The following is a 23,620-nucleotide window of genomic DNA, read 5'->3' as shown; positions in this document are numbered from 1 at the left end:
ATGAGTGGATGGGTACATGGGCGGATGGGTGGATGGATGCATGGATGGATGGTGTATCTGGCTGCTGTCAGGTAATAAAAGCCATCCATTCAACGGGCAAAATGGATGGATGGATGGATGGATAGATGGATAAATGGATGGGTCGGTAGGTGGATGGATGGATGGATGGTTGGATGGGTGAGTGGGTGGGTGGATGGATGGATGGATGGGTGGATGGGTGGGTGGGTGAGTGGATGGGTGGGTGAGTGAATGGGTACATGGATGGAAGGGTGAATGGATGGATGGATTGATTGATGGGTGGATGGATGGATGGAGGGATGGATGGATGGATGGATGGATGGATGGGTGGATGGGTGGGTGAGTGGATGGGTACATGGATGGAAGGGTGAATGATGGATGGATGGAGGGATGGATGGATGGATGGATGGAGGGATGGATGGATGTGTGGCTGTGTGGATGGATGGAGGGATGGATGGATGGATGGATGGTGTATCTGGCTGCTGTCAGGTAATAAAGCCATCCATTCAATGGGCAAAATGGATGGGTGAATGGGTCGGTGGATGGATGGATGGATGGGTGGATGAGTGAATGAGTACATGGGTAGATGGATGGATGGATGGATGGATGGATGGATGGGCAGATGGATGGATGGATGATGTATCTGCTGGTGTGAGGTAGTAAAAGCCATCCATTCAATGGCAAACACTACCTCACTGACCCAAATACAAAACAACCCTGAATATAAGACGACATTTGTCAACGACCCGTTCATGACTGGCGCATCATTCCAAGAGTTGTTTGACTTTTGTGTTGTTGTATTTTGCAGTGTGGAAGTGAACGCACCATTCTGGCAAAGTCAGTTGTCGACTTTATTTAACTTCAATCATATTGAAAAGACAACTTCATGGTGACAAAACACAATAAATATAAAACATTTGATGAACATCTCAGTTAAAAACGGATTTTGGACATTTTGGTTCTGCCTTGTGTGTCCTCAGATTGCATCCATCAGTGCGGAGAGAGCGAATCCTTGTTCATAAAGTGCGCGTTCCTGTGTGCACAGACCCACACAGACCCACACCGCCCATGCCCCTCCCTCCCCGGCTGCCAGCATCACCGGCTGACCGGCCCGCGATGCTGTCGTCAACGTTCGGTTGAAGGACCCGCATCGGCCTGCCCGCTGATCCGCCTCCCTTTTTTGTCTGTTTACCCACAGTCGGCGTCCATCGCTGTCGCCTTCCTTTCTATCTGCTGCACGCCCAGCCTGACGGCGTTTATTGCGTCGGGAGCGCTCCAAGGACACGGGCGCCTTGCGCATCTGACGGCCTGGCGCAGGGAGGGAGTGTGCGACTTCTGCAAACGCACATCCAGCCTCCATCTCGACGGGGTCCGGCGCCCGTTTGGACGATGCCACGGCATGAGATGATCACGCCAGACAGATGCCGCTGCGCCGCACTTTCACGGCCGTGATTCATCTCCTCTGCTCCTCCCCGACACAACAGCTTTAGCGCCTCTTCTGTTTTTTTTTTTTTTTTTTTTAGGTCTGCGTTGCATACAATGATCCCTGCCAGTGCCGCATCAATGCTACCGTCTGCAGAAGCCGCCAAACTGTACCAGACCAATTACGTCCGCAACTCCCGCGTCATCGGACTCCTGTGGGCCATCTTCACCATCCTGTTCGGAATCGTGAACGTGACCATCTTCTCGCAGCCCTACTGGATCGGCGATGGCGTGGACACGCCGCAGGCGGGCTACTTCGGCCTGTTTCACTACTGCATCGGAGACGGCGTCTCCAGAGAGCTGGCTTGCCAGGGCAGCTTCACCGAGTTCGCCGCCATCCCCTCCAGAGCCTTCAAGGCGGCCTCCTTCTTCATCGGGATGTCCATGATGCTGGTGGTCACCTGCATCGGCTGCTTCTCGCTCTTCTTCCTCCTCAGCACCTCCACCGTGTATAAGATCTGTGGATGGATGCAGGCTGCGGCAGGTATGCCAAACACGACATTGATTCATCCTGTATTGATTTAGACCAGGGGTCTCAAACTCACTTTACTTGGGGGCCACTGGAGCTAGGGTCTGGGCGAGACTGGGCCGCATCAGGTTTTCCCAAAAAAAACCACAAAAAAAAAAACGCATTTATTAAAAACAGAAAAATGAATAAATTATCTTACTTTTTATTTTTCTACACAAAATAAGATGAAAAATAAATAAACAAATCAAGAATAAAGAAAATCAATCAATCAGTAAACAAAACACGACTATAGTCACATTTATACTCTTTTTATTTACAACATATTGCGCAACTGCAGGGTCTTGAGACACATGCTAACTCGCAAACTAGAGAGCTAGCGACCCAAACGGTAGCCTTCGAGTTGTTTCCTTTCAACTTAAATAGCCAAAAACTTACCACTTCCACACGGATAGGGAGGATAACTATTAACAGTTATTTAACCTTTAACATGAACATGAATCAAACGTAATATTTTTTTCTGGGTACATGATACCATACAGCATCCATATCAAACTTGCGCGGGCCGCACTAACATTAAACTTTCATATCAAGGCGGGGGCCTCAAACTAGTGTCCTGCGGGCCACATTTGGCACGGGGGCCGCGTGTTTGAGACCCCTCTAGACTCCAGGTTTCAAGGGTACACACGCAGGACCCTGCAGGAGGTGTCATTGTCGGTTGACAGAACTTGCACGTCTATCCACCTATGTAGAGATTATTTTAGACCATTGGAGTTTGGGTTGGGAAAGCTGCGGCCCGCTGGCCACATTGAGCCAGCCAAGCATCTTAATCCGGCCCACCGGCGTCTCCAAATGCAAAGCAAACAACACATGTGGCCATAACAAGAAATATCTAAAAATATACACAAAAATGTATTGCTGCCGCAAAGCATGCTGGGTAGCGTGTGGTGCTCTTTCTCCCAACATTTTGTCGCATTTTTTTAGATTGCAAAATATGTTGAGGTGGTGGTCAGAGAAGATATCCAAAGTTTTATTGTTCATATTGTGGGCTGCACGGTGCTCGAGTGGTTAGCGTACATGCCACACAGCTAGGAGACCAGAGTTCAATTCCACCCTCGGGCATCTCTGTGTGGAGTTTGCATGTTCTCCTCGTGCATGAGTGGGTTTTCTCCGGGTACTCCGGTTTCCTCCCACATTCCAAAAACATGCTAGGTTAATTAGCCACTCCAAATTGTCCATAGGTATGAATGTGAGTGTGAATGGTTGTTTGTCTATATGTGCCCTGTGATTGGCTGGCTACCAGTCCAGGGTGCTGGACAGCTGGGATAGGCTCCTGCGCACTCATGAGGATAAGCGGTAGAAAATGAATGAATGAGTTCATATTGTTGTTACTACCCAGCATGCCTTGCGGGTTTGTGTGTTACGTTTAGCGCTTGGTGGTTGATTTATGTGATTCTTTAACCCGTGAGTCAAAAAGCCAGCCCAGTAGTTTTTCATCCAATGCCATCCAAGGTCAAACGCTGGTCCACGTCTGGAAAATAATGGAAATAACGGTTCCAGGGTTACACTCTTGCCTTCATAAGCCTTCATAAATCATCATCAATCATAAATGTAATAAAGTATGTAAACACAAGGTGGTTCCAGATAAGCCATTTTCCCTATACGCTAGCATAAATTACTGCTACATTTTTGTACAATGCCTTTTCTTTTGTTCTGTTATAAAGATACACAAAGAGATAAAAAGAGACCGCTGATTTAGGCATGTAATGGGACACATTGACTATTCAGTTAATATTTTTACTTGATTCCAGCTGTTTTTATTCCATTTCTGCTGGTTTTTTTTTAACATTTTCAAAATATTTCAACTTTCCTCCTGTAAAATGTTTTTATGTAATGATTTTATACTCACGATATTATGACTTTAGCTAATTGTTTTGTTTGTCATAATATTACCACTTTAATATTTTCTCTTTATGCTCATTAAACTTTTAGAATGTACCTGTGGTACAGCTGCGGGCCAAAATATGTATATTTAAGCAAATTAATAGTATTTTTTGCCAGAATAGAGCATTTTCAAGGACATTGCGATAAAATGTAGTATTCTACTCTGGGCACTAGGTGTCGCTAACTAGACTTGAACAACATTCACAATAATTCCTAACACATGCTACTGTTGCGGGCGGAGCTAAAACTCAACTCTGAACCAGCGACATCACTTCCTGTCTACCTTACACCAGGTCCCCTACCACCAGAACACATTTACAGCAACGCTAATTGTTTTATTTTTGTCTTAAATGTCTTATTTTGTTTACTCTATTTGCTATTATGAGAATGAAAGCGACTATAGGGGTGTTATCTCGTGTACGTTGTCAACAGGTTCTCTTGGTTGATGGCTTCTTGTCGTCAAATGTCGTCGACTTTGAGTTTTTAGCGTGCGCACGCGTGCTCAAACAGCCGGTGTCTGGCTCGCGACCGACTCAAATGAGGTTGTATTATGTGGAGCGGGTCCAACTCCGTGTGAATTCATGCAATCAGGCACTTTTAATGAGCAGACCGCTGGGCTTTGTGCGGCTGCGGCACTGAGATGAAAGGGAAGACCCAAAGAAGCGAGCCGGGCCACGGCAAGCTGCGGAAGCCTAATGAGCCGGCCCGACTGCTTCGCGCTGTCGAGCTGCATGACTTTATAGATGAAGCTTCAACTTGTGATGCCTTCGCTTACCTGCGTGGCGGAGGGCAAATGTACATCTCTTATTTGCTGCACGCGTGGGTTTTTTTTTTTTTGGCGACTCCAAATTGTCTATAGTTATGAATGTGAGTGTGAATGGTTGTTTGTCTATATGTGCCCTGTGATTGGCTGGCCACCAGTCCAGGGTGTACCCCGCCTCTCGCCAGAAGGCAGCTGGGATAGGCTCCAGCAGCCCCTGCGACCCTTATGAGGATAAGCGGTAGAAAATGAATGAATGAACATAAAAAATAAACACATATTTACAGATTGCATGGTTACAATAGACTTCAAAAGTACTACTAATGGTAATGGTAATGGTAATGGTAATGGTAATGGTAATGGTTTTATTTATTTGAACATGCATCAGATTCCAATTGAGTGCATCCCATAATCAGTTCCCAGTTCCACATGTCCAAAAGGAGTAGGAAGAAGCAAAGCTTATTAAATCCTACCCCTCCATCTGGTACAATCTGGTACAATCAGTAACTGTTACATTTGTTCACTTCCTGCTTTCATAATATAAAAAAATAATATACGTTTTTTTTTAAACTTTATTTTATTTAAAAAAAATATTTTTTTTAAATTTAAAACAATAATATTTTTTTAACATTTAAAAAAATTAATAAAAAAATATTTTAACATTTTTTTAATTTTAAATTTTTTTTTGTCACATACATAGTAGAAGGTGATATGAGCATCCAATGCCACAGTAGCTTTTTTTTTGCCGGGTACCGATCATGAGCTATCAATGCACTCACAACGAGCATGTCAACTAAACACTAAATTCATCACACAGGAACTTAACGCTCAAAGGACAAATATACAAACTTGTACAAGTTTTCCCATTATGCATTGCGTCTGAAGAACACATTCATTGGTGTCTCTTCATTGCTTCCCTTCCTGCCTTGCTAACTAATAGGGGTCGTGCATGGCACGCTGATAATAGTATATCGGTATATCATGTATATCAGCAGTTCCAACATGGCTATCAGCGCTCACATCACTCCACTCAGTCTTTGTTGGAAGCATCCTTGTGTTTTTCCTTCCATGTCTAGTCGCATTACCGCGTATTTCTTGTGTTTTTTCTACTTGGATTCAGACACAAACACCGCCAGGCCTTGCTGACTGAGATGCCAAACAAACATCAAGGTCACACGGTACGCGCTAGCCAATGCATTTGCCGGCCTTGCAGCACCTTTGTGCAAATCTGAGCCGAGATATCGGCCATCACGGCGTGATTTCATACAGTCGGCGAGTGCTTTCATGCGAGCCCATCAGGCTGGGAAGCTCAGGTAAAAATGTTGAATATTTGATTTAAGAGCAGACCACCTGGAAACATCTGAGCTCGGCAGGAATGTGCGGCAAAAAGCAAAGTTGAGTGTGCCGGCGTCCATTTGACGAACGACTAGGATGTTTTTTTCTATTTTTATCCACGCATCAAACCCTCTTACCTTATAACCTCTTGTTCGCAGAATATCCTTTTGCACAATTTCAATGACCCCCTTTTCCTTCCTCACACTCCATCTCGGTTTTCCGAGAAGTAATGGTGCTGTCTTTATTTCTTTATACGCTTCTAAAGGTGGTTTTACAATGCACCCATCAGTACTGTCCCAGGCATGGATTAGTGACGTTAGTAAACCTTGGTTAACGTCCTTAAACTTCCTTGTTAGCAATCTGCAATCTTGCTAGTACAGTAAACCTCGGATATATCGGAAATTCGCTCACAACGGACAGATAAAAAAGAACCAATTTTTCTGTAATTTCCACCATTTTCTTATAACTTATTGGACAATATTTTTTGCAGCTTTGGTACGATGGTGTTTCGAGTGCAGTCAGGAGACGCGACATGCTCGCTGGTCTCAAGGTCAAGGGGAAGTCAATACGGTGAAGAGCGCCCATGTGATTTGTTTTGGGTCACGGAAGTTCCGAACCCTCCAGCCAGGGCCTCCCCGGTGTTGATTTTGGCAGCCATTTTTATTTTGAGTCTTAGTAGATTGGACAAAAGTGTTTCTAGTTTTAGCCAGTTCCAAATATGATCGTTTTAGCAACCATCATTTCTTACATTTTAGTCTAGTCCAGGGGTCAGCAACCCCTGGCTCCAGAGCCGCATGTGGCTCTTCAGCCACTTTGTTGTGGCTCCCTTCACAACGCTCAAGTATTTTTTTAAAATACCCTAATGGGAAAAAATATGCATTTTTTAATGAGTTTTTTTTTTTAAATCTGACTTTCTGTGAGACCCTGAATGAATTGAAGTGAATGAGTTCTGACTCGTGATTGGATGAGCTCAAAGAGCTCACATGTGACGAGAAGCAACAATTTGGTGTAAAAATTTGGCGTTAAAACTGATTCAAACTTTCAAAAGTTTATAAGATATTGTTTTTAAATGATGTTTTGCGGCTCCTATCTGTTTTCCTTTAGTAAGCGTGTGGGTAAAATGGCTCTTTTGATAATAAAGGTTGCCGACCCCTGGTCTAGTCTAATATATATATATATATATACAGTAAACCTCGGATATATCGGACTCGGATATATCGGACAACGGACAGATAAAAAAGAACCAATTTTTCTGTAATGCATTTCCAATAAAAATTCATTGCATATATCGGATTTTTTATAACGGATTTCGCCTATTTCGGACAAAATCTCCAGTCCCGTTCCAATGCATTTCCATGAAATTTCCCTGGCATATATCGGATGGCCGCATCGTGGCGCTCCGATTCGCCGAATCGTGACAGGCCGCTATACGACGTCATTTGCAGCGTTTGCAGCGTTGCCTGCGCGTCCAGGTACATTGGAAACATAGTCAAGGAAGTGCCTTTTTATAACGGATAAAATCCCATTTACGCATATACCGGATATAAATCCCATATATGCGTAAAACGGACATTTTCCGGTATACGCATATAACGGATTTCGCTTATATCGGACAAAACCAGTGGGAACAATTGAATCCGATATATCCGAGGTTTACTGTAGTACATTTAGTGAGTGAAGATTGCTTTTATAGCTATTAGCCTATAGCTATAGCTATAGCTGGTAGATGACAAACTAGATCACCTTCTTTTGCTTTCTGGGAGCACAAGGGAAAACAAAAATCGTGAGTAAAGGATACACACCAAACTCTTCTGCTAGCAGATTTCAGCTCAACATTTGCAATAAGAGTCACTATCACCTCCAAAACTCTCCTCCATCTCTTTCCGATTGCCGTTGTTCACCCGGCTTTGCTTCTCACAGCAACTGTGGTGCATTCAAATGCTCATACCGTATATGTTTTACCACGTATTTTTACATTTATGCTGACTTGGGGTGAATAAGATATGGGCCTGTCGCTCCACTGTATGTCCTGAGTTACAGGTATGCTATACATGCTATACATGCTATACATGCTATACATGCTATAAAACCAGCCAATAACCTCCATGTCCTCCCATTTTGCCTGAGGTTTTGCTAATTAGTGGTCTTATTGTGGCGAGGAAATGACGTTGCCGCACACCCTGTATACCGGCGTGGCGAATGAGTCCCGAGTTAGCATGGCGCTACAGCTATAACACTGAATGGGTCCCAGGTGCCGCCGTGAAGCATCAAGTAATTCGGTGGCACTCTAGCAGAAGGCCTATAAAGAGGCACCATTAATTAAAACGGACATTTTCCGGTATACGCATATAACGGATTTCGCTTATATCGGACAAAACCAGTGGGAACAATTGAATCCGATATATCCGAGGTTTACTGTAAGATGCTAACCAAGGTTCCACTGCATTTGTGCGATCGCTAACCTTGAATCCTACGTTGTGTTCACTTCAAGAACACTCATGAGGTTATGCGCCGCTCTGCAGGGTATTCATTTTCAAAATCTCTCATATACTTGTTTTGATACTTAATCCTGCTGAGCTGGGCGTGGCGTGGCGTGGCGTGGCGTTGATGCTGTGCACGCACATGGTTTACATGCTGATGATGACTTACACTGCAGCAAGAATTTCCCCCTCAACCATATTATTGTGTAACACTTGATCCAAAGGCCTGAATATGCACAAAAATGCTCCACTTGGTCGTGGTGCGTTTAGGGTTTGGAGAGTCTGTCGGGCTATTTCCCCGTGGCAGGGTGCACCGACAGACAGTAAAGCGTTAAGAGTCCCAATGCACCACAGTGTAATGGTAACAGACAGTTTGTGCATTACATAAATCTGCCCCCACTGGGTGTCTTGACTTGTGCTGTTTTGAGAACACAACGCTCTCTTTTTCTGCGTGGAAGCTGCAGCAGCGCTGAGACTGACTGCACGCATCAAACACTTTCTAACGTGACGAGAACTGACAGACCCTAAACTATCTCTCAGACCGTGGTGGGATATCTCCAAGGTGCCAAGGTGACACCGACCTTCTGCCACAGCCGAGGAGGAAACACAAACATTGCTATGTTTATGTTCCAGGGAAATGTCAGTCACTTCAAATGTATTCAACTCTTTAACTTTGCATAGAAACACTCATATGGACGGGCCCAAAAAAAAAAAAAAAGCTTTCTTTTTCGCATTCTCTCTGCCATGCATTCTCTATTCTTTTTTTAAATTTTCATCTCATTAATAAAAAAAAAAAGGAATGCATGCAAACCAAGGCAAACTGTGGTGTAAATTTCCAATTTTGACCAAAAAACATGTTAACCAAGAGAAAAAAAATTTAATAAAAAAAAAAAAGAAACACTCATATGGACATTACAGATGTGCGCCACCTCCTGGTGTAAAATAGGAACCACAACAAGGCATTATATTACTCTCTATGGCGCTTAAAGCGTTAATGTTCTAAAGGAAAACCTAATAAATATACTATTATGTACTAACATGAGTTTATGAAAAAATATATATTTTTAAGTTTTCCCATAATGCATTTCGTCTGAGCAACATAGAGTGGCATAGAAAATGCATGAATGGCTGCCTTTGTTTACCAGAGGGATCCAGACCTCATTGGGAGGCTGATGTCATTGCAGCACCCCAATGAATTCTTTGGACACCACTGGCCTAACCAATTACTTGAGTATAAAATATATAAAAATAGAAAAATAAAGGTACAATGAGATCTACAAGCTGCCGTAGGTTCAACAACATCATTTATTATCGCTTGAACGTCTCAAGTAAATATGCTAGCAATGGCTAGTTTGCTTATGCCGATGCAAGTCAGTCAATCCAAAGGCCGTATGACCGTGTCATAAAATGGTGGCCCAAAATATATATTTTCAAGTTTTCCCATAATGCATTTCATCTGAGCATTTCGTCATTGGAGGACAAGTGGCATAGAAAATGCATGAATGGCTGCCTTTGTTTACCAGAGGGATCCAGACCCCATTGGGAGGCTGATGTCATTGCAGCACCCCAATAAATTCGTCATTGGAAGACAAGTGGCATAGAAAATGCATGAATGGCTGCCTTTGTTTACCAGAGGGATCCAGACCCCATTGGGAGGCTGATGTCATTGCAGCACGCCAATGAATTCTTTGGACACCAATTACTTGAGTATAAAATTTATGAAAATTGAAAAATAAAGGTACAATGAGATCTACAAGCTGCCGTAGGTTCAACAACATAATTTGTTATCACTTGAACGTCTCAAGTAAATATGCTAGCAATGGCTAGTTCGCTTATGCCGATTCAAGTCATCCAATCCAAAGGATAAAAAAATGGTGGTCATAAAATGGTGGCCCAAGGCTGTACCCAAGGCCGCGTTGATGCTTTCATGAATACCTCGGAAGTAATCAAAGTCATTTTCCAGCGGTTATCCGCGGTGGAGGTTTGCGGCGTTTTTCTGGACTTGTTATGTAAGCTTTGTCTTTGGGCGAGAGGCGGGGTACACCCTGGACTGGTGGCCAGCCAATCACAGGGCACATATAGACAAACAACCATTCACACTCACATTCATACCTATGGACAATTTGGAGTGGCTAATTAACCTAGCATGTTTTTGGAATGTGGGAGGAAACCGGAGTACCCGGAGAAAACCCACGCATGCACGGGGAGAACATGCAAACTCCACACAGAGAGATGGCCGAGGGTGGAATTGAACCCTCTGAGAAAACCCACGCATGCATTCTTACAAAGAACTCTAAACTCATCACACACCAACTTAACACTCAAGAAGTATAATTAAACCAGATCAACCGAATATGCTAGCAATGGCTAGTTCGCTTATGCCGATGCAAGTCATCCAGTCCAAAGGATAAAAAAATGGTGGTCATAAAATGGTGGCCCAAGGCTGTACCCAAGGCCGCGTTGATGCTTTCATGAATACCTCGGAAGTAATCAAAGTCATTTTCCAGCGGTGGAGGTTTGCGGCGTTTTTCTGGACTTGTTATGTAAGCTTTGGCTCCCTCCTGCTCTAAGCTGGATGTCCATCACCCATCCATCCATGCATCCATCCATCCATGCCCATCACTATTGCTTGACCCAATCAACGAGCATGTGATAATGAGCTTCATCGTCTTAGGAAAAAAACAATTGACGAAGATCTTTTTCATGGATTTCATAGGGAAAAGCATCTTTAAGTCTGACATCTCTTCATGGACAGATGCCAGCACATTGCGCCCAGCTTGCTTTATGAACTGAATGTTTCCGCCAGATAAATAGCCTACATTCTTTCAATGGTGAAATAACAGGCTATTTAACAATTGCGTGTGTCTGTGTAGGCGGTGCGGAGACATTACTCAATCATTTTTTCATTCTCTTTCTGCTCTCTTCTTACGTATCGCTTGTCCTTCCCTTTTCCTCGTTGTCTTGGTGATGCATCTTTAGTGTTTTTTTTTCCTCTGGCCTGTGGTACAGGAGTTGCAGTTATAGTTACCGCATAGGAAACCAGTTTTTTCAAATAACACTACGTAGAGCCCTGTAATAATGAAACGGCAACAAGCTAGCGAGATAAAACTTAAAGGGTTTCAAATGGAGTTTGGAAGTAAGAAGTCAAAAAGTGACCACTTCCGCACAGAATGGGAGGATAACCTTGGGGTACACCCTGGACTGGTGGCCAGCCAATCACAGGGCACATATAGACAAACAACCATTCAGATAATAAATGATGTTGTTGAATCTACGGCAGTTTGTCGATCTCATTTTACCTTTATTTTTCTATTTTCATAAATTTTATACTCAAGTAATCGATTAGCCCAGTGGTGTCCAAAGAATTCATTGGGGTGCTGCAATGACATCAGCCTCCCAATGGGCTATGGAGCCCTCTGGTAAACAACAACCCACGCATGCATTCTTACTAAGAACACTAAACTCATCACACACCAACTTAACACTCAAGAAGTATAATTAAACCAGCTCAACCGAATCATTCATTTATTCATTTTCTACCACTTATCCTCACGAGGGTGGCGCGGGGTGCTGGAGCCTATCCCAGCTGTCTTGGGGCGAGAGGCGGGGTACACCCTGGACTGGTGGCCAGCCAATCACAGGGCACATATAGACAAACAACCATTCACACTCACATTCATACGTATGGACAATTTGGGGTCGCTAATTAACCTAGCATGTTTTTGGAATGTGGGAGGAAACCGGAGTACCCGGAGAAAACCCACGCATGCACGGGGAGAACATGCAAACTCCATACAGAGATAGCCGAGGGTGGAATTGAACCCTCGGAGAAAACACACGCATGCATTCTTACTAAGAACACTAAACTCATCACACACCAACTTAACACTCAAGAAGTATTATTAAACCAGCTCAACCGAATCATTCATTCATTCATTTTCTACCGCTTATCCTCACGAGGGTGGCGGGGGTGCTGGAGCCTTTCCCAGCTGTCTTCGGGCGAGAGGCGGGGTACACCCTGGACTGGTCACCAGCCAATCACAGGGCACATATAGACAAACAACCATTCACACTCACATTCATACCTATGGACAATTTGGAGTCACCAATTAACCTAGCACGTTTTTGGAATGTGGGAAAAAACCAGAGTACCCGGAGAAAACCCACGCATGCACGGGGAGAACATGCAAACTCCATACAGAGATAGCCGAGGGTGGAATTGAACCCTGGTCTCCTAGTTGTGGGGTCTGCGCTAACCACTTGACCGCCGTGCCACCCTCAATCCTTCATTCATTCCTGAAAAAACACAATATATGAAAGGTTTGGACTCCCCTATGAAAGCGTGGATGACCTTTGTGGTCTCAATGGTGTGTTTCCTGTGGGAACTGCGTGGCCATTATCCAGGGGACTGGACTTCTTTCTCCTTGCCAGAAACCCATGTGGTCTGTAGCCAGTGCCCCTGCTGCAATATCTCCAAGAAGAACTGTTTACATTTTATGTACCAGCAGCCGACAGAACATATGTTCGCCTATTCTGGAACTCTGGAAGTCTTTCCAACCCATGAACCCGAAAACTACCAGCAATGACACACCCAATCCCTCTGCGTAAGACATTTTTATTGTATTTTTGGTATGCAGGATTCATGTGAAGGCAATAAAAGCATACCACGGTCCTACGCCATCTGTTTGGCAACACCTTGGCTCATATTTGGCCGCCGATAGGACGCCTAATTGTCGAGTGTGAAGCACGGCCCACACTTCATTAGTGCTTGGCCTGGCCGCGGTAAGATAGGATTCAGCTCATTTTGGGCACTCATTATTTCACTCAATTCAGTCTGTGACTGAAACTTTCAGCTTTGTGATCAACGTTCCCTTGAACGTGTGCAATCACGGATTGATCTGTTCTCTCGCCTGGCATCGGGGAGAAGGCTCTGCAGCATCCGCTGTAGGACGACCAGGTTCAGAGACAGCTACTTCCCCCTGGCCATCAGACTGCTCAATGCCAAATAAGCCCCTCTACCTTACTTACATTATTATTATTTATTTAAATTATTTAAATTATTTGGGCAATTTACTGTTCACACTGCACTTTACATTATGTTGTTCATATTTGGTGTCTATTCTATCTATTTATTCTCCACATTATTATTATTATTATTATTATTTGTTTTTACTTATCTTCTTTTGTGTCTGTTGTTATATGGGAGCCAGGCAACGACATTTCGTTGGCAATTTCACTGCTGTGTTTTTGTGCAATGACAATAAAGGGAGTCTATCTATCTATCTATCTATCTATCTTGTGCTCTCAGCACACACAAAAAATGACCTATTTTTGGAAATAATGGAAATAAATTTGACCAAAAAAAGCCACAAATCTGCTGAATGGCGGCCAAGCAGACATCATGAATGAATGAATGAATGAATGAACGAACACCAAATGACACTCAGAGTTCACAAGTCAATTGGATTTTTCGTTCCTTTGTGAAAAGGAGCCAACGTGCTTCAGTCAAATCTGCAGTTCAGTTCAGTTCCATCTGCCGGTCGGCTCTCAGAGTCTCCTGCAGGCGAACGCTGCTTGAGAATAATCTGCCCTACCTACAGTCTCTCTTACATAAGCTGCCGTTAGCCTGCAAGAATCTCTCAGCCCAGTTTTCCACTTGCATGATTCCGGTGTTTGGGAATCAGACAGGGAAGTGTATGTGTGTGCTAACTAGATCAATGAATACGAGCTTAAAATAGCCGAGGCATATAATGGCCAGTGCTCAGGATGTTTGCATGGTGCCAGCGGCTGCGTACGGGTCACACGGCCTGAGCGCCGTCTCTCCTTTCCCGCCTCCATCCATCCCCCCGTAATGTGTTTCTCTCGTCGCCTGTCTTTACCATTTCCTGAGAGAAGCTGTAAGGGTGGCAGGAGGCCACCACTGAAGATCTCGCTGCTACGACTGTTACCATTCACTCATTCACTCATTGTCATCGCCGGAGTCTATCCCAGCTAATTTTTTATAATACGTTCTCATAACGACATTGGTTTTCTTATGTTCCTTCATTGTAGTTTTCCAACGCTGCATAGATATCAAGTGTGTTGAAGCGCTACGACTTTGGAGGTAGTTATGTAAGAGGATGCGGCGCTTCTGGAATGAGCCTATACTGCCGCTGTGTTTGCGGATTCGTTGACTCCGGGCTAAAAAAGTCCATGAAGGACACTTGTGCTTTGCTTTTCTTGCCACTTGCTATTTGTGGAAACACACCAGCTGTGTGCATGGTGGAAACACCCTCCATTCTGCTTTCTCCCCTGATGCTATCACTCTTGGAATAGACACAGGGGGAAATATGCGGTGCTACATGTGGACAAGGCCTAAATCATTGCTGTATGTGTGTGATAAAGCCAAAAAGACTCCTTGTTATACCATGTTCTGTTCTGGTTTATTTCAGGCTGACGTGTGCGGGCGTGTATCGGAATTACTACGCTGGTCAGGTACCTGAACGCGTCACGGTAGCTGCTAGCTTCGGGAGCTGATGTCACGGTAACTGTTTAGCTCCGGGCGTTGATGTGTCCACACGGACTTCGTGGTTGATGCTATGTATAGCTGTGTGCGTCTATAAATGTGAGTAACGTTCACTTATTTAACGTTAAACACCGCCGATTTATATCTCTGTTGTATGGTGTTTTGTGCCGTTATGTTGCTAACTGCCTGCTCGTTAGCCTCGTTAGCATCGCTACTGTGTTGCGGTTCAGTTGTGAACATATTGTTATGCCCCTGGTTGTGATAAAGATGACACACTCGCGTCGCCAATGCAAGTCAGTCGCTTTATTGATAGCGGACAACTATTAATTGTTCACTCACACCCGGGCTGCTGTGGGCTACAACCCACGAACACCCTTCGCTACCCGGCTAGCGCTCTCTCTCATCTCTCGCTCACCTCGCGCCACACCCAGCCTCACTCTCTCACTTGTGACGTGGCACCGTCACCTTCCAAGCCCCGCCCTATTAAAGGCCCAAACACACAAAGTCACAGATATTACAATATTGCTAACTAGTATTGTTTTGTGTGCTTGTTCCCACGCAGAAACCACACCCACACCCACGCACGTACACTCACATGCCCACATGCGCACCCACTTACCTGTGATGTGACACGTGATCCAAATAAAAAATGTCTGTTTTGGTTAAGTAGTTTGTAAAATAAATTACCCGCAAAAAATGCGTCTTATACTCCGGTGCGACTTATGTATATTTTTTCTACGTAATAATGCATTTTTGGCCTTGTGCGACTTATACTCCAGAGCGACTTATAGTCCAGAAAATACGGTAAATAAGACTGTATGATTGAAGGTGTATGCTGTCAGATATTTTAGATCATGGGTCTCACACTCAATTTACCTGGGGGCCACTGGAGCTAGGGTCTGGGCAAGGCTGGGCCGCATCAGGTTTTCCAAAAAAAAAAAAAAAATTTTTATTAAAAACAGAAAAATATACAAACTTTTTCAGTGCTTTGGTTCCGATTTTCTACAATAAAAGCTCTGATAAAACATTCCGCTGTTCTCAAATATCTTAATTTTTATTTTTCTACACAAAATAAGATGAAAAATAAATAAACAAATCAATCAGGAATAAATAAATATAATAATAATAAAACGGCAAATAATAAAAACTTAAGAAAGCACATATAGTTGGTAGGTAGACAAATGATTTTTTTCATATTAAAATGAACAAAGCATTATTAGAGTCCTGTAGACATGACAAAACACGACTATAGTCACATTTATACTCTTTTTATTTACAACATATTGCGCAACTGCAGGGTTTTGAGACACATGCTACTCGCAAACTAGAGAGCTAGTGACCTAAACGGTAGCCTTCAAGTTATTTCCTTTAAACTTAAATAGCCAAAAACTTACCACTTCCACACGGATAGGGAGGATAACTATTAACAGTTATTTAACCTTTAACATGAACATGAATCAAACGTAATAATTTTTTCTGGGTACATGATACCATACAGCATCCATATCAAACTTGTGGCCGCACTAACATTAAACTTTCATATCAAGGCGGGGGCCTCAAACTAGTGTCCTGCGGGCCACATTTGGCCCGCGGGCCGCCTGTTTGAGACCCCTGATATAAAGACTCTGCTGTGTCAGCGAATCAGTAAGAGCAGCTATCATGTGCATGCTCCGCACAGGAGAGCCCCCCCACCTGGGCCTCAGCGGTCAGAATGCATGCACGTCAAGACTGAATCACGCAGGATTGTGGAGAACGTGTGACAGGCCGTCATACAGCAGAGTGAGTGACACGAGGCCAACCGCACAGCCTGTCATGTCAGAATTCAATCGGACACGAATGAAATACCGAGCCATCTCGGAATGACTTGAGGCATTCGCATTTCCATTCCCTAAAATACAACGCCAGTGAAAAGTTCCGCTTGACTCCAAAGACACCCGTGGCCGCTTCTTGTCTAATCCAGCAGAGTTAGATCACTCCCTTTCTTCGTCGGGAGGGGGGGAACGGCGTCTTCATGCCTCTTGGTGAGCTCGCAGGGTGCTCGCTGTCCACCTGAATCACAGCCGCCGTCTGAATGTTTACTGTGTGAAGTCGTGGCTCCGCGGGAATTTGCCATGACAGTTAGCGCCGCGGGGGAGCTGGAGGATGGACGCTGTGCTCTTTTAAATTCGGCTGCTGCCATGCATTGCCGTGGTTACTTCTTTCACTGAAACATCTTGTAATACAGTGGAACACGGGTCGTTTCAGCCCTTGATGTCGACGGTCCGTACAGACCGTCGACCAGATCCTCGAGTCCTGGCGTTTCAGAGCACTAGCCGTCGAGCCAAAAACTCGGACTCCCAAGTCCACTGCATAGGCAGGGCTCTACATTAAAAACCGAAATGACTTGCCCATGGGGAATCCTTAAGGTGAGAACTACTTGCCCGAACTTGCCCCATGTAAAATGAAAAGACTGCCATAATGATATGTAATTTTTTGTGGCATCACATGAGAATCTGAAATAAAGATGAAATGAGAGTACTACCATACTACCTTACACGTGGTAGTCGTAGTAAGCGGTGATATTTATAAGTTGTGCACCACAATGAAACATTATTGAATAGACACATTTGTGTACTAGTAAAGTGTTTTTAATCCAGAAAAAAAAAGCTCAACGGTCAAAACAATAATTTGTGAAGCAAAGGTGAGAAAAATACACCGAGAAATGGAAGCGCTAGATTTTGTAGCTTGTGCAAAAAATCAGCACTTGGTATTGGATCTAATGCAGGGGTGGGCAAACTTTTTGACTTGCGGGCCGCATTGATATAACAAACTTTCCGAGGGGGGGGCAGACTATATATTTTACACGTAACAGTCCACCTGGTATTATTGTATCTGTAAAATTGTCATGCAATCTGCTATTATTATTTATTATTTTATATTTAAATATTTTAAAAATAATAAAATATTATAATAATTAAAATAAAATTAAAATAATAATAATTATATTATTATTATGTAAAATATGCAAATATAACAATATTATTATATATAATTAATATAATAATTAGCATTCATATAATAAATAATCATAATAGTTATAACAATAATATAATAATTATTATTTTAATTTTTATTATTATTGTGTGCTTGTGTCTCTTTTTTCAGGAGCACTTTGTAAACAACAGACCATGTCAAACAACGAAATTGATACAACCATCAAAAGGTTGGCTCAGGCCATGATGCCAGGTTGTATGTTGAGTTTAAATTAAATACTTTGGAAAGATTGGGCGGGCCGTATTCAAACACTTGGCGGGCCGGATTTGGCCCCCGGGCCGTAGTTTGCCCACCCCTGATCTAATGGGTGGTGTTTCATTGTGACCACTTCAAATTGTCACAGCAATGTGATTCACTCACCTGTGCCATCATTTGATTTGCTAACCGCTAATAAAATACTTGTTTAGGAGGCACTGCTTCATCACTTTTTGGTGTTTTCCTTCAGAATTAGACGACGTTGGCAGCGCCGCCATGACGGATGTTTTCGTAGTCAAACGATCACTGATTGTTTGATCGCGAACAACGGGTGTGGGTAAAACGCGGACTGTGGATTACGGCCCGCGGTCTAAATAAAGGATTCTGATTGGTCCATTTCAAGATTTGCAAGGATTGATTTGCAAATTAGCATCGGAATTACGCAGTCCGTGTTTTACCAACACCCAACAAGAACCGCTTTAAAAAAAACTCTTGGCAGTACGGCATGCTAAAGTACACTTGCCCGACGGGAATATTAATGATTGGATTTACTTGCCCGAATTTTGTTTTAACTTGCCCCGGGCCATCGGTACAACGTTATTGTCGAGCCCTGATAGGTTTCCTGGAGTGAGGTTTACATGAGTTGTGTTGTCTGACTAATATTTCCATTTATTTGACGATGGGAAACATTCAAGTGTGACATCAGGAAGAGGGAGCAATCACCATTTCTCACCGCTGTATTGACAACCTATTCCACTCCTCCGCATATTCATTGGCTTGACCTTGCTTTCATACTGCGGCAGGAGGCTGTGGGGAGCCTTTTGCATCCACAATCAACCACAACATTAGCTTTGTAGACTAGTGTGTGTGTGTGTGTTCATGCAAATAGCGGGCAGTTGTACATGAAGAGCAATTTATTGTAAAATAGGCCAAAGAGAGAATGGATGCGGCGCAATTACAGATGACATTTCCATTTAAAAGGCTCGTCCATGAAGGAGGTAAGCAGGAAGTGAAGTAATTGATATGTAACCATCAATGACGACGTCCAACCTCAAACACAGCAACGGGGAGAAAGAGTCACGGGAATAATGAAGTGGAAAGTTGACTTGTTGTTATTCATGTGGAAAAAGTGTGCAGTCATCTTCAGATGTTCGTCGACGTAGCACCACCGCAGAGTGAGAAATCATCTGAATCAAAGCGGGGAGCTCTCTCACCCCCCCCAGGCTAAACTATCCAAATAAAGGAGGTGGTTAGTTGAATTCGGCAGAGGTTCTTGATCTTTTTATTGTGCTGCTCTTCTTTGAGAAGATTCGAGATGTTTGTCTGGAGCGTGGAAAGCTCACATCAAGTTCACATCTGCTCAACACGTTCCGCTCCATCGCGTTCTTCTGTTAAGTCAGCGTTTTGAATATTTTACTGTAATTCCACAAAAGTCCTCGATAGTTGCGTACATAAACCGAGTAGTATCTCCCGCTAAAGTAGTATCTCCCTCTGCAGGGGTGTGTCTGGTCCTGGGATGTATGATCTACCCCGACGGCTGGGACAGCGACGAGGTACGCCGCATGTGCGGGGAGCAGACGGACAAATACAGCCTGGGCGCCTGCTCCATGCGCTGGGCCTACATACTGGCCATCATGGGCATCCTGGACGCCCTCATTCTCTCCTTCCTGGCCTTTGTCCTCGGGAATCGACAAGACGGCCTCATGACGGAGGAGCTGCTGGCGGAGAGCAAGGGTAAGCATGATGATGACGATGATGATGACACAAACATTCAAGGATTTATAGCAGCTTTATAAGATGATGACAGCACCAATGAGCGCAACCATTGCGCCCTCTGCTGGTGTATGCGAGTAATACAAGCAGCAAATGTGAACGCGCTTTTGGCGACGTGTGAAAGCTGGAGTCTATTAATAGCATGACCTTGAGAGGGTGCAGATGCATTTTCATCTTGTCTCTCTGCTTGTGTTTTTCAGAGGGAGGCAATGCTTAAAAAAAAAAACATTTGGGTAAGTTAGAAAAGATGCTGTTTATATTTGGATACACAGTGGCGTCCACTCTGCCCCTCATTTATCATGTCCAGACCCCAACGTCATGGGTACCGAAAACCTGTTTCTGACCTTCTAAATACTTTTTGTAACATGATTAGATGCTAGACATGAACTAACACCCATGTTACGTACCTTTATTACTACAATATAGCCAGTATATTGTAGTACACGGGTGGCCAAAGTGCACATGCAAATATATGTATTATCTTCTCTTCCATAATGAATAATACAAGTGTAAAGTTGACTGTAGGGGTGTTATTTCAGGTCTAGAGAGCTCTAATGTTTAAAAATGTATTTTTGTAAATAGATGTTGCTATTGTGTGCAAATACAGTAAACCTCGGATATATCGGATTCAATTGTTCCCACTGGTTTTGTCCGATATAAGCGAAATCCGTTATATGCGTATACCGGAAAATGTCCGTTTTACGCATATATGGGATTTATATCCGGTATATGCATAAATCGGATTTTATCCGTTATAAAAAGGCACTTCCTTGACTATGTTTCCAATGTACCTGGACGCGCAGGCAACGCTGCAAATGCTGCAAATGACGTCGTATAGCGATAGCCTGTCACGATTCGGCGAATCGGAGCGCCACGATGCGGCCATCCGATATATGCCAGGGAAATTTCATGGAAATGCATTGGAACGGGACTGGAGATTTTGTCCCAAATAAGCGAAATCCGTTATAAAAAATCCGATATATGCAATGAATTTTTATTGGAAATGCATTACAGAAAAATTTGTTCTTTTTTATCTGTCCGTTGTGAGCGAATTTCCGATATATCCGAGGTTTACTGTATATTCTATTTATAATGAAGGAATATTACTTGGCTGAAATGTACCTCTCACGTATGGATGATAAATAGATGTATTTTTTGCATGTAAAATGACAATATTGCCCATAAAACAAAAGTTTTTGGGGTGTCTGGAGAAATTTGTTTCAGTCGTCATCTGACCTTTCAGAAGAAATGAATAAGGAGGTAGCAGTGGACTGATTTCCCCCGTGCATACGTGCTGCGTGACGGCATGGAGCCCCGCCTCTGGACCAAATGACTTGTGCTTTTAATTGTTAACAGTGCGTATTTGTCATATTTCCAGGCTTATGTGCTCAATCTCTTCACCATCAGCTGACAGGAGAAGAAAGGAGAACCCCAACCAGCCCTACCAAAAAAAAAAAAGAAGAAGAAACTCCCAGTTTTTGTCATCTTGTTTGCTTGCAGCCCCTTACATCATCTCCAGAGCTTAGAGCCGTGGTCGTGCACACACTGTCTAGTCTACAGGGCAGACCCCCCCCCCCCTTTGCATAGGTAGACCATGGCAGGGGCATAGACTGTTATCCGAGTATGGACTGAGCACCAGTTGGGGTGCAACAACATGTACAGCGGTGTTGTGAGCACACGGCATATACATCTCCATACAGTCGGCACATGCATATACAGTATACTCTATTCAACTTCTGATATGTTAATTCTGCGTGTTCCACTGTGTCACATTTTATTCACACGAGCTCAGAATTGTTGTACAGTAAATCTGTTGTGTTCATCACTATGTAAGGCTGGACAATGACATGGACATGTCTTCTTTTCACCATTTGTATGTCCCTCTCTGTTCACATTTCACATATCACATATCTAGATTTAAGGATGTATATAAAACTATATGAAGATGATTCTAGGACAGGGGTGTCCAAATATTTTCTACCCACTCAAAAATACCACGGCGTGTTCGGCACACACAAAAAATTTCGAAAATATTTCGATTTCGAAAATAAAGTCATAAATTGACGAGAATAAAGTCGTGAAATCGCGTGTCAAGATAGAAAATATAGCGTAGGCCTTCAGAAAAGAAGGAAACATCCCCCGGTATTTATAACGCGGCAGCAGCAAAACAGCCGTGGAGCACAAACAGATTAGCATAGCTAGCTAGACCTTGTCACTTCCGCCTTCGTTACCCCGCCCTTTCCGCATGCCCAAGGCCAAAGGTCACAATAGCTGTCTCAGGCAATGCCTGAAACTTTTTTTCTCGTAAATTGACGACTTTATTCTCAAAAATGTATTTAATAATAAAACGATTCTTTGTAAAATAATGTTCTTGTAAAATAATGATTTATTCTTGTTACAATACAACTTTTGACTTGGTTCTGGCATTTTTCCCTTTTTGCTGTTTCTTTGTAGTGTTCATGTAAAGTTATATTTCATTGTGCCACTTAAAAATAAGCTGTGGGCTGCCATTTGGACACCCCTGTTGTAGGACTTCAAGTAGGAAGTCAATCTTTGCACAGCGCTCCAGTTTGCTCTTTTACGGTATGGACACTGTGACGGGGGTATGGGGGGGGGGCTACCTGTCACCGGTCTACAGGTAATGGCGTGAATGTGCCATTTGGTCTGAGTGCGCTAGCTTGCTAGTGATGCTATATGCCACTGGCACACACACACACACACACACACACAATTGTCCTGCTGTGTATCTTAAATGTGTCTTCTTGTGTTTCTCTTTGACTTCCCTTCTGAGCTAAGTTGTGAGTGCATACAGGGTACCAGGATGTAGTGTCATCTAATATGTCGACATGAAATGGACTTAGCTTCACTTGTTTTGTGTAAATAGATATATAGATGATAGTAATATAGATACAATTACCGTACATGGGGAAAAAAAAGGAGTTAAGTTACAAGAACTTGAAGAAATTCATTTAATAATATATCAACACTTAATAAAGATTTTCACTGTATGAATGTTTTATTGTTTTCACTTTGTGTTCCATTTACAAGTCTGGCGCCACCATAGAATGGCGAAAAATAAAACTCGAGTAGAGTCGTTCCTTGCCACTCGGGGAAACAAGGAGGTCGGTGACCAAAGGAGGATGTGCAGGGGGACACCTGGAGCAGAGCTCCCCGGGAGAGCTGGAGGTGTCAGTGACAAACATGCTCCAAGGGTGGTGAAGTGTGCCATTGACCCCGTTGAGAATTCCAGTGTTGCCACGTGATTTGCGCGAGGCGCAGACGGAGGAGGCCGTGACTAACTCCTTGACGTTTATGGTCATCGAAGGCCACCAAAATCTCTGAGCGACCGGGAACTGGGTGCACCTAACTCCAAGGTCACAGGCCACTTTGGTGTTGAGGAGACGTGAGAAGAATGCTCATCTCTTGCTGCAATCCAACCACTTCAACTAAACAAAATTAGCTTTGTAGGACGGATTTAAAAAAAAATAGATAATGAGCTTATGCAAGATTAACATTTGACTCACAAATAACAATAGTCTTATCCGAGTCACATGTCCAGACCACCATGAAACAAGAATGTCTGGGTTGTTTACATTTAGATTTAGATTTAGATTTAGAGTTGAAAAAGA

At 43.4% G+C, this 23,620-nt stretch overlaps 1 protein-coding gene across 1 annotated transcript; it reads left to right on the top strand.

Moving 5' to 3' along the window:
• The first annotated feature begins 1,062 nt into the window (after positions 1–1,062).
• LOC131131174 (LHFPL tetraspan subfamily member 3 protein-like) lies at positions 1,063–22,999 on the top strand. Its single transcript, XM_058075621.1, has 4 exons — positions 1,063–1,984; positions 19,716–19,952; positions 20,192–20,224; positions 21,370–22,999. Exons 1-3 carry the CDS (start codon positions 1,558–1,560, stop codon positions 20,206–20,208), a joined length of 681 nt encoding a protein of 226 aa, XP_057931604.1. The 5' UTR covers positions 1,063–1,557; the 3' UTR covers positions 20,209–20,224; positions 21,370–22,999.
• The last annotated feature ends 621 nt before the right edge of the window (positions 23,000–23,620 follow it).

This window comes from Doryrhamphus excisus, chromosome 6, assembly GCF_030265055.1.
Source record: "Doryrhamphus excisus isolate RoL2022-K1 chromosome 6, RoL_Dexc_1.0, whole genome shotgun sequence".
Lineage (NCBI taxonomy): Eukaryota > Metazoa > Chordata > Actinopteri > Syngnathiformes > Syngnathidae > Doryrhamphus > Doryrhamphus excisus.
The sequence above is the reverse complement of the archived record's forward strand: the minus strand, read 5'-3'. Positions and strand labels throughout refer to the sequence as shown.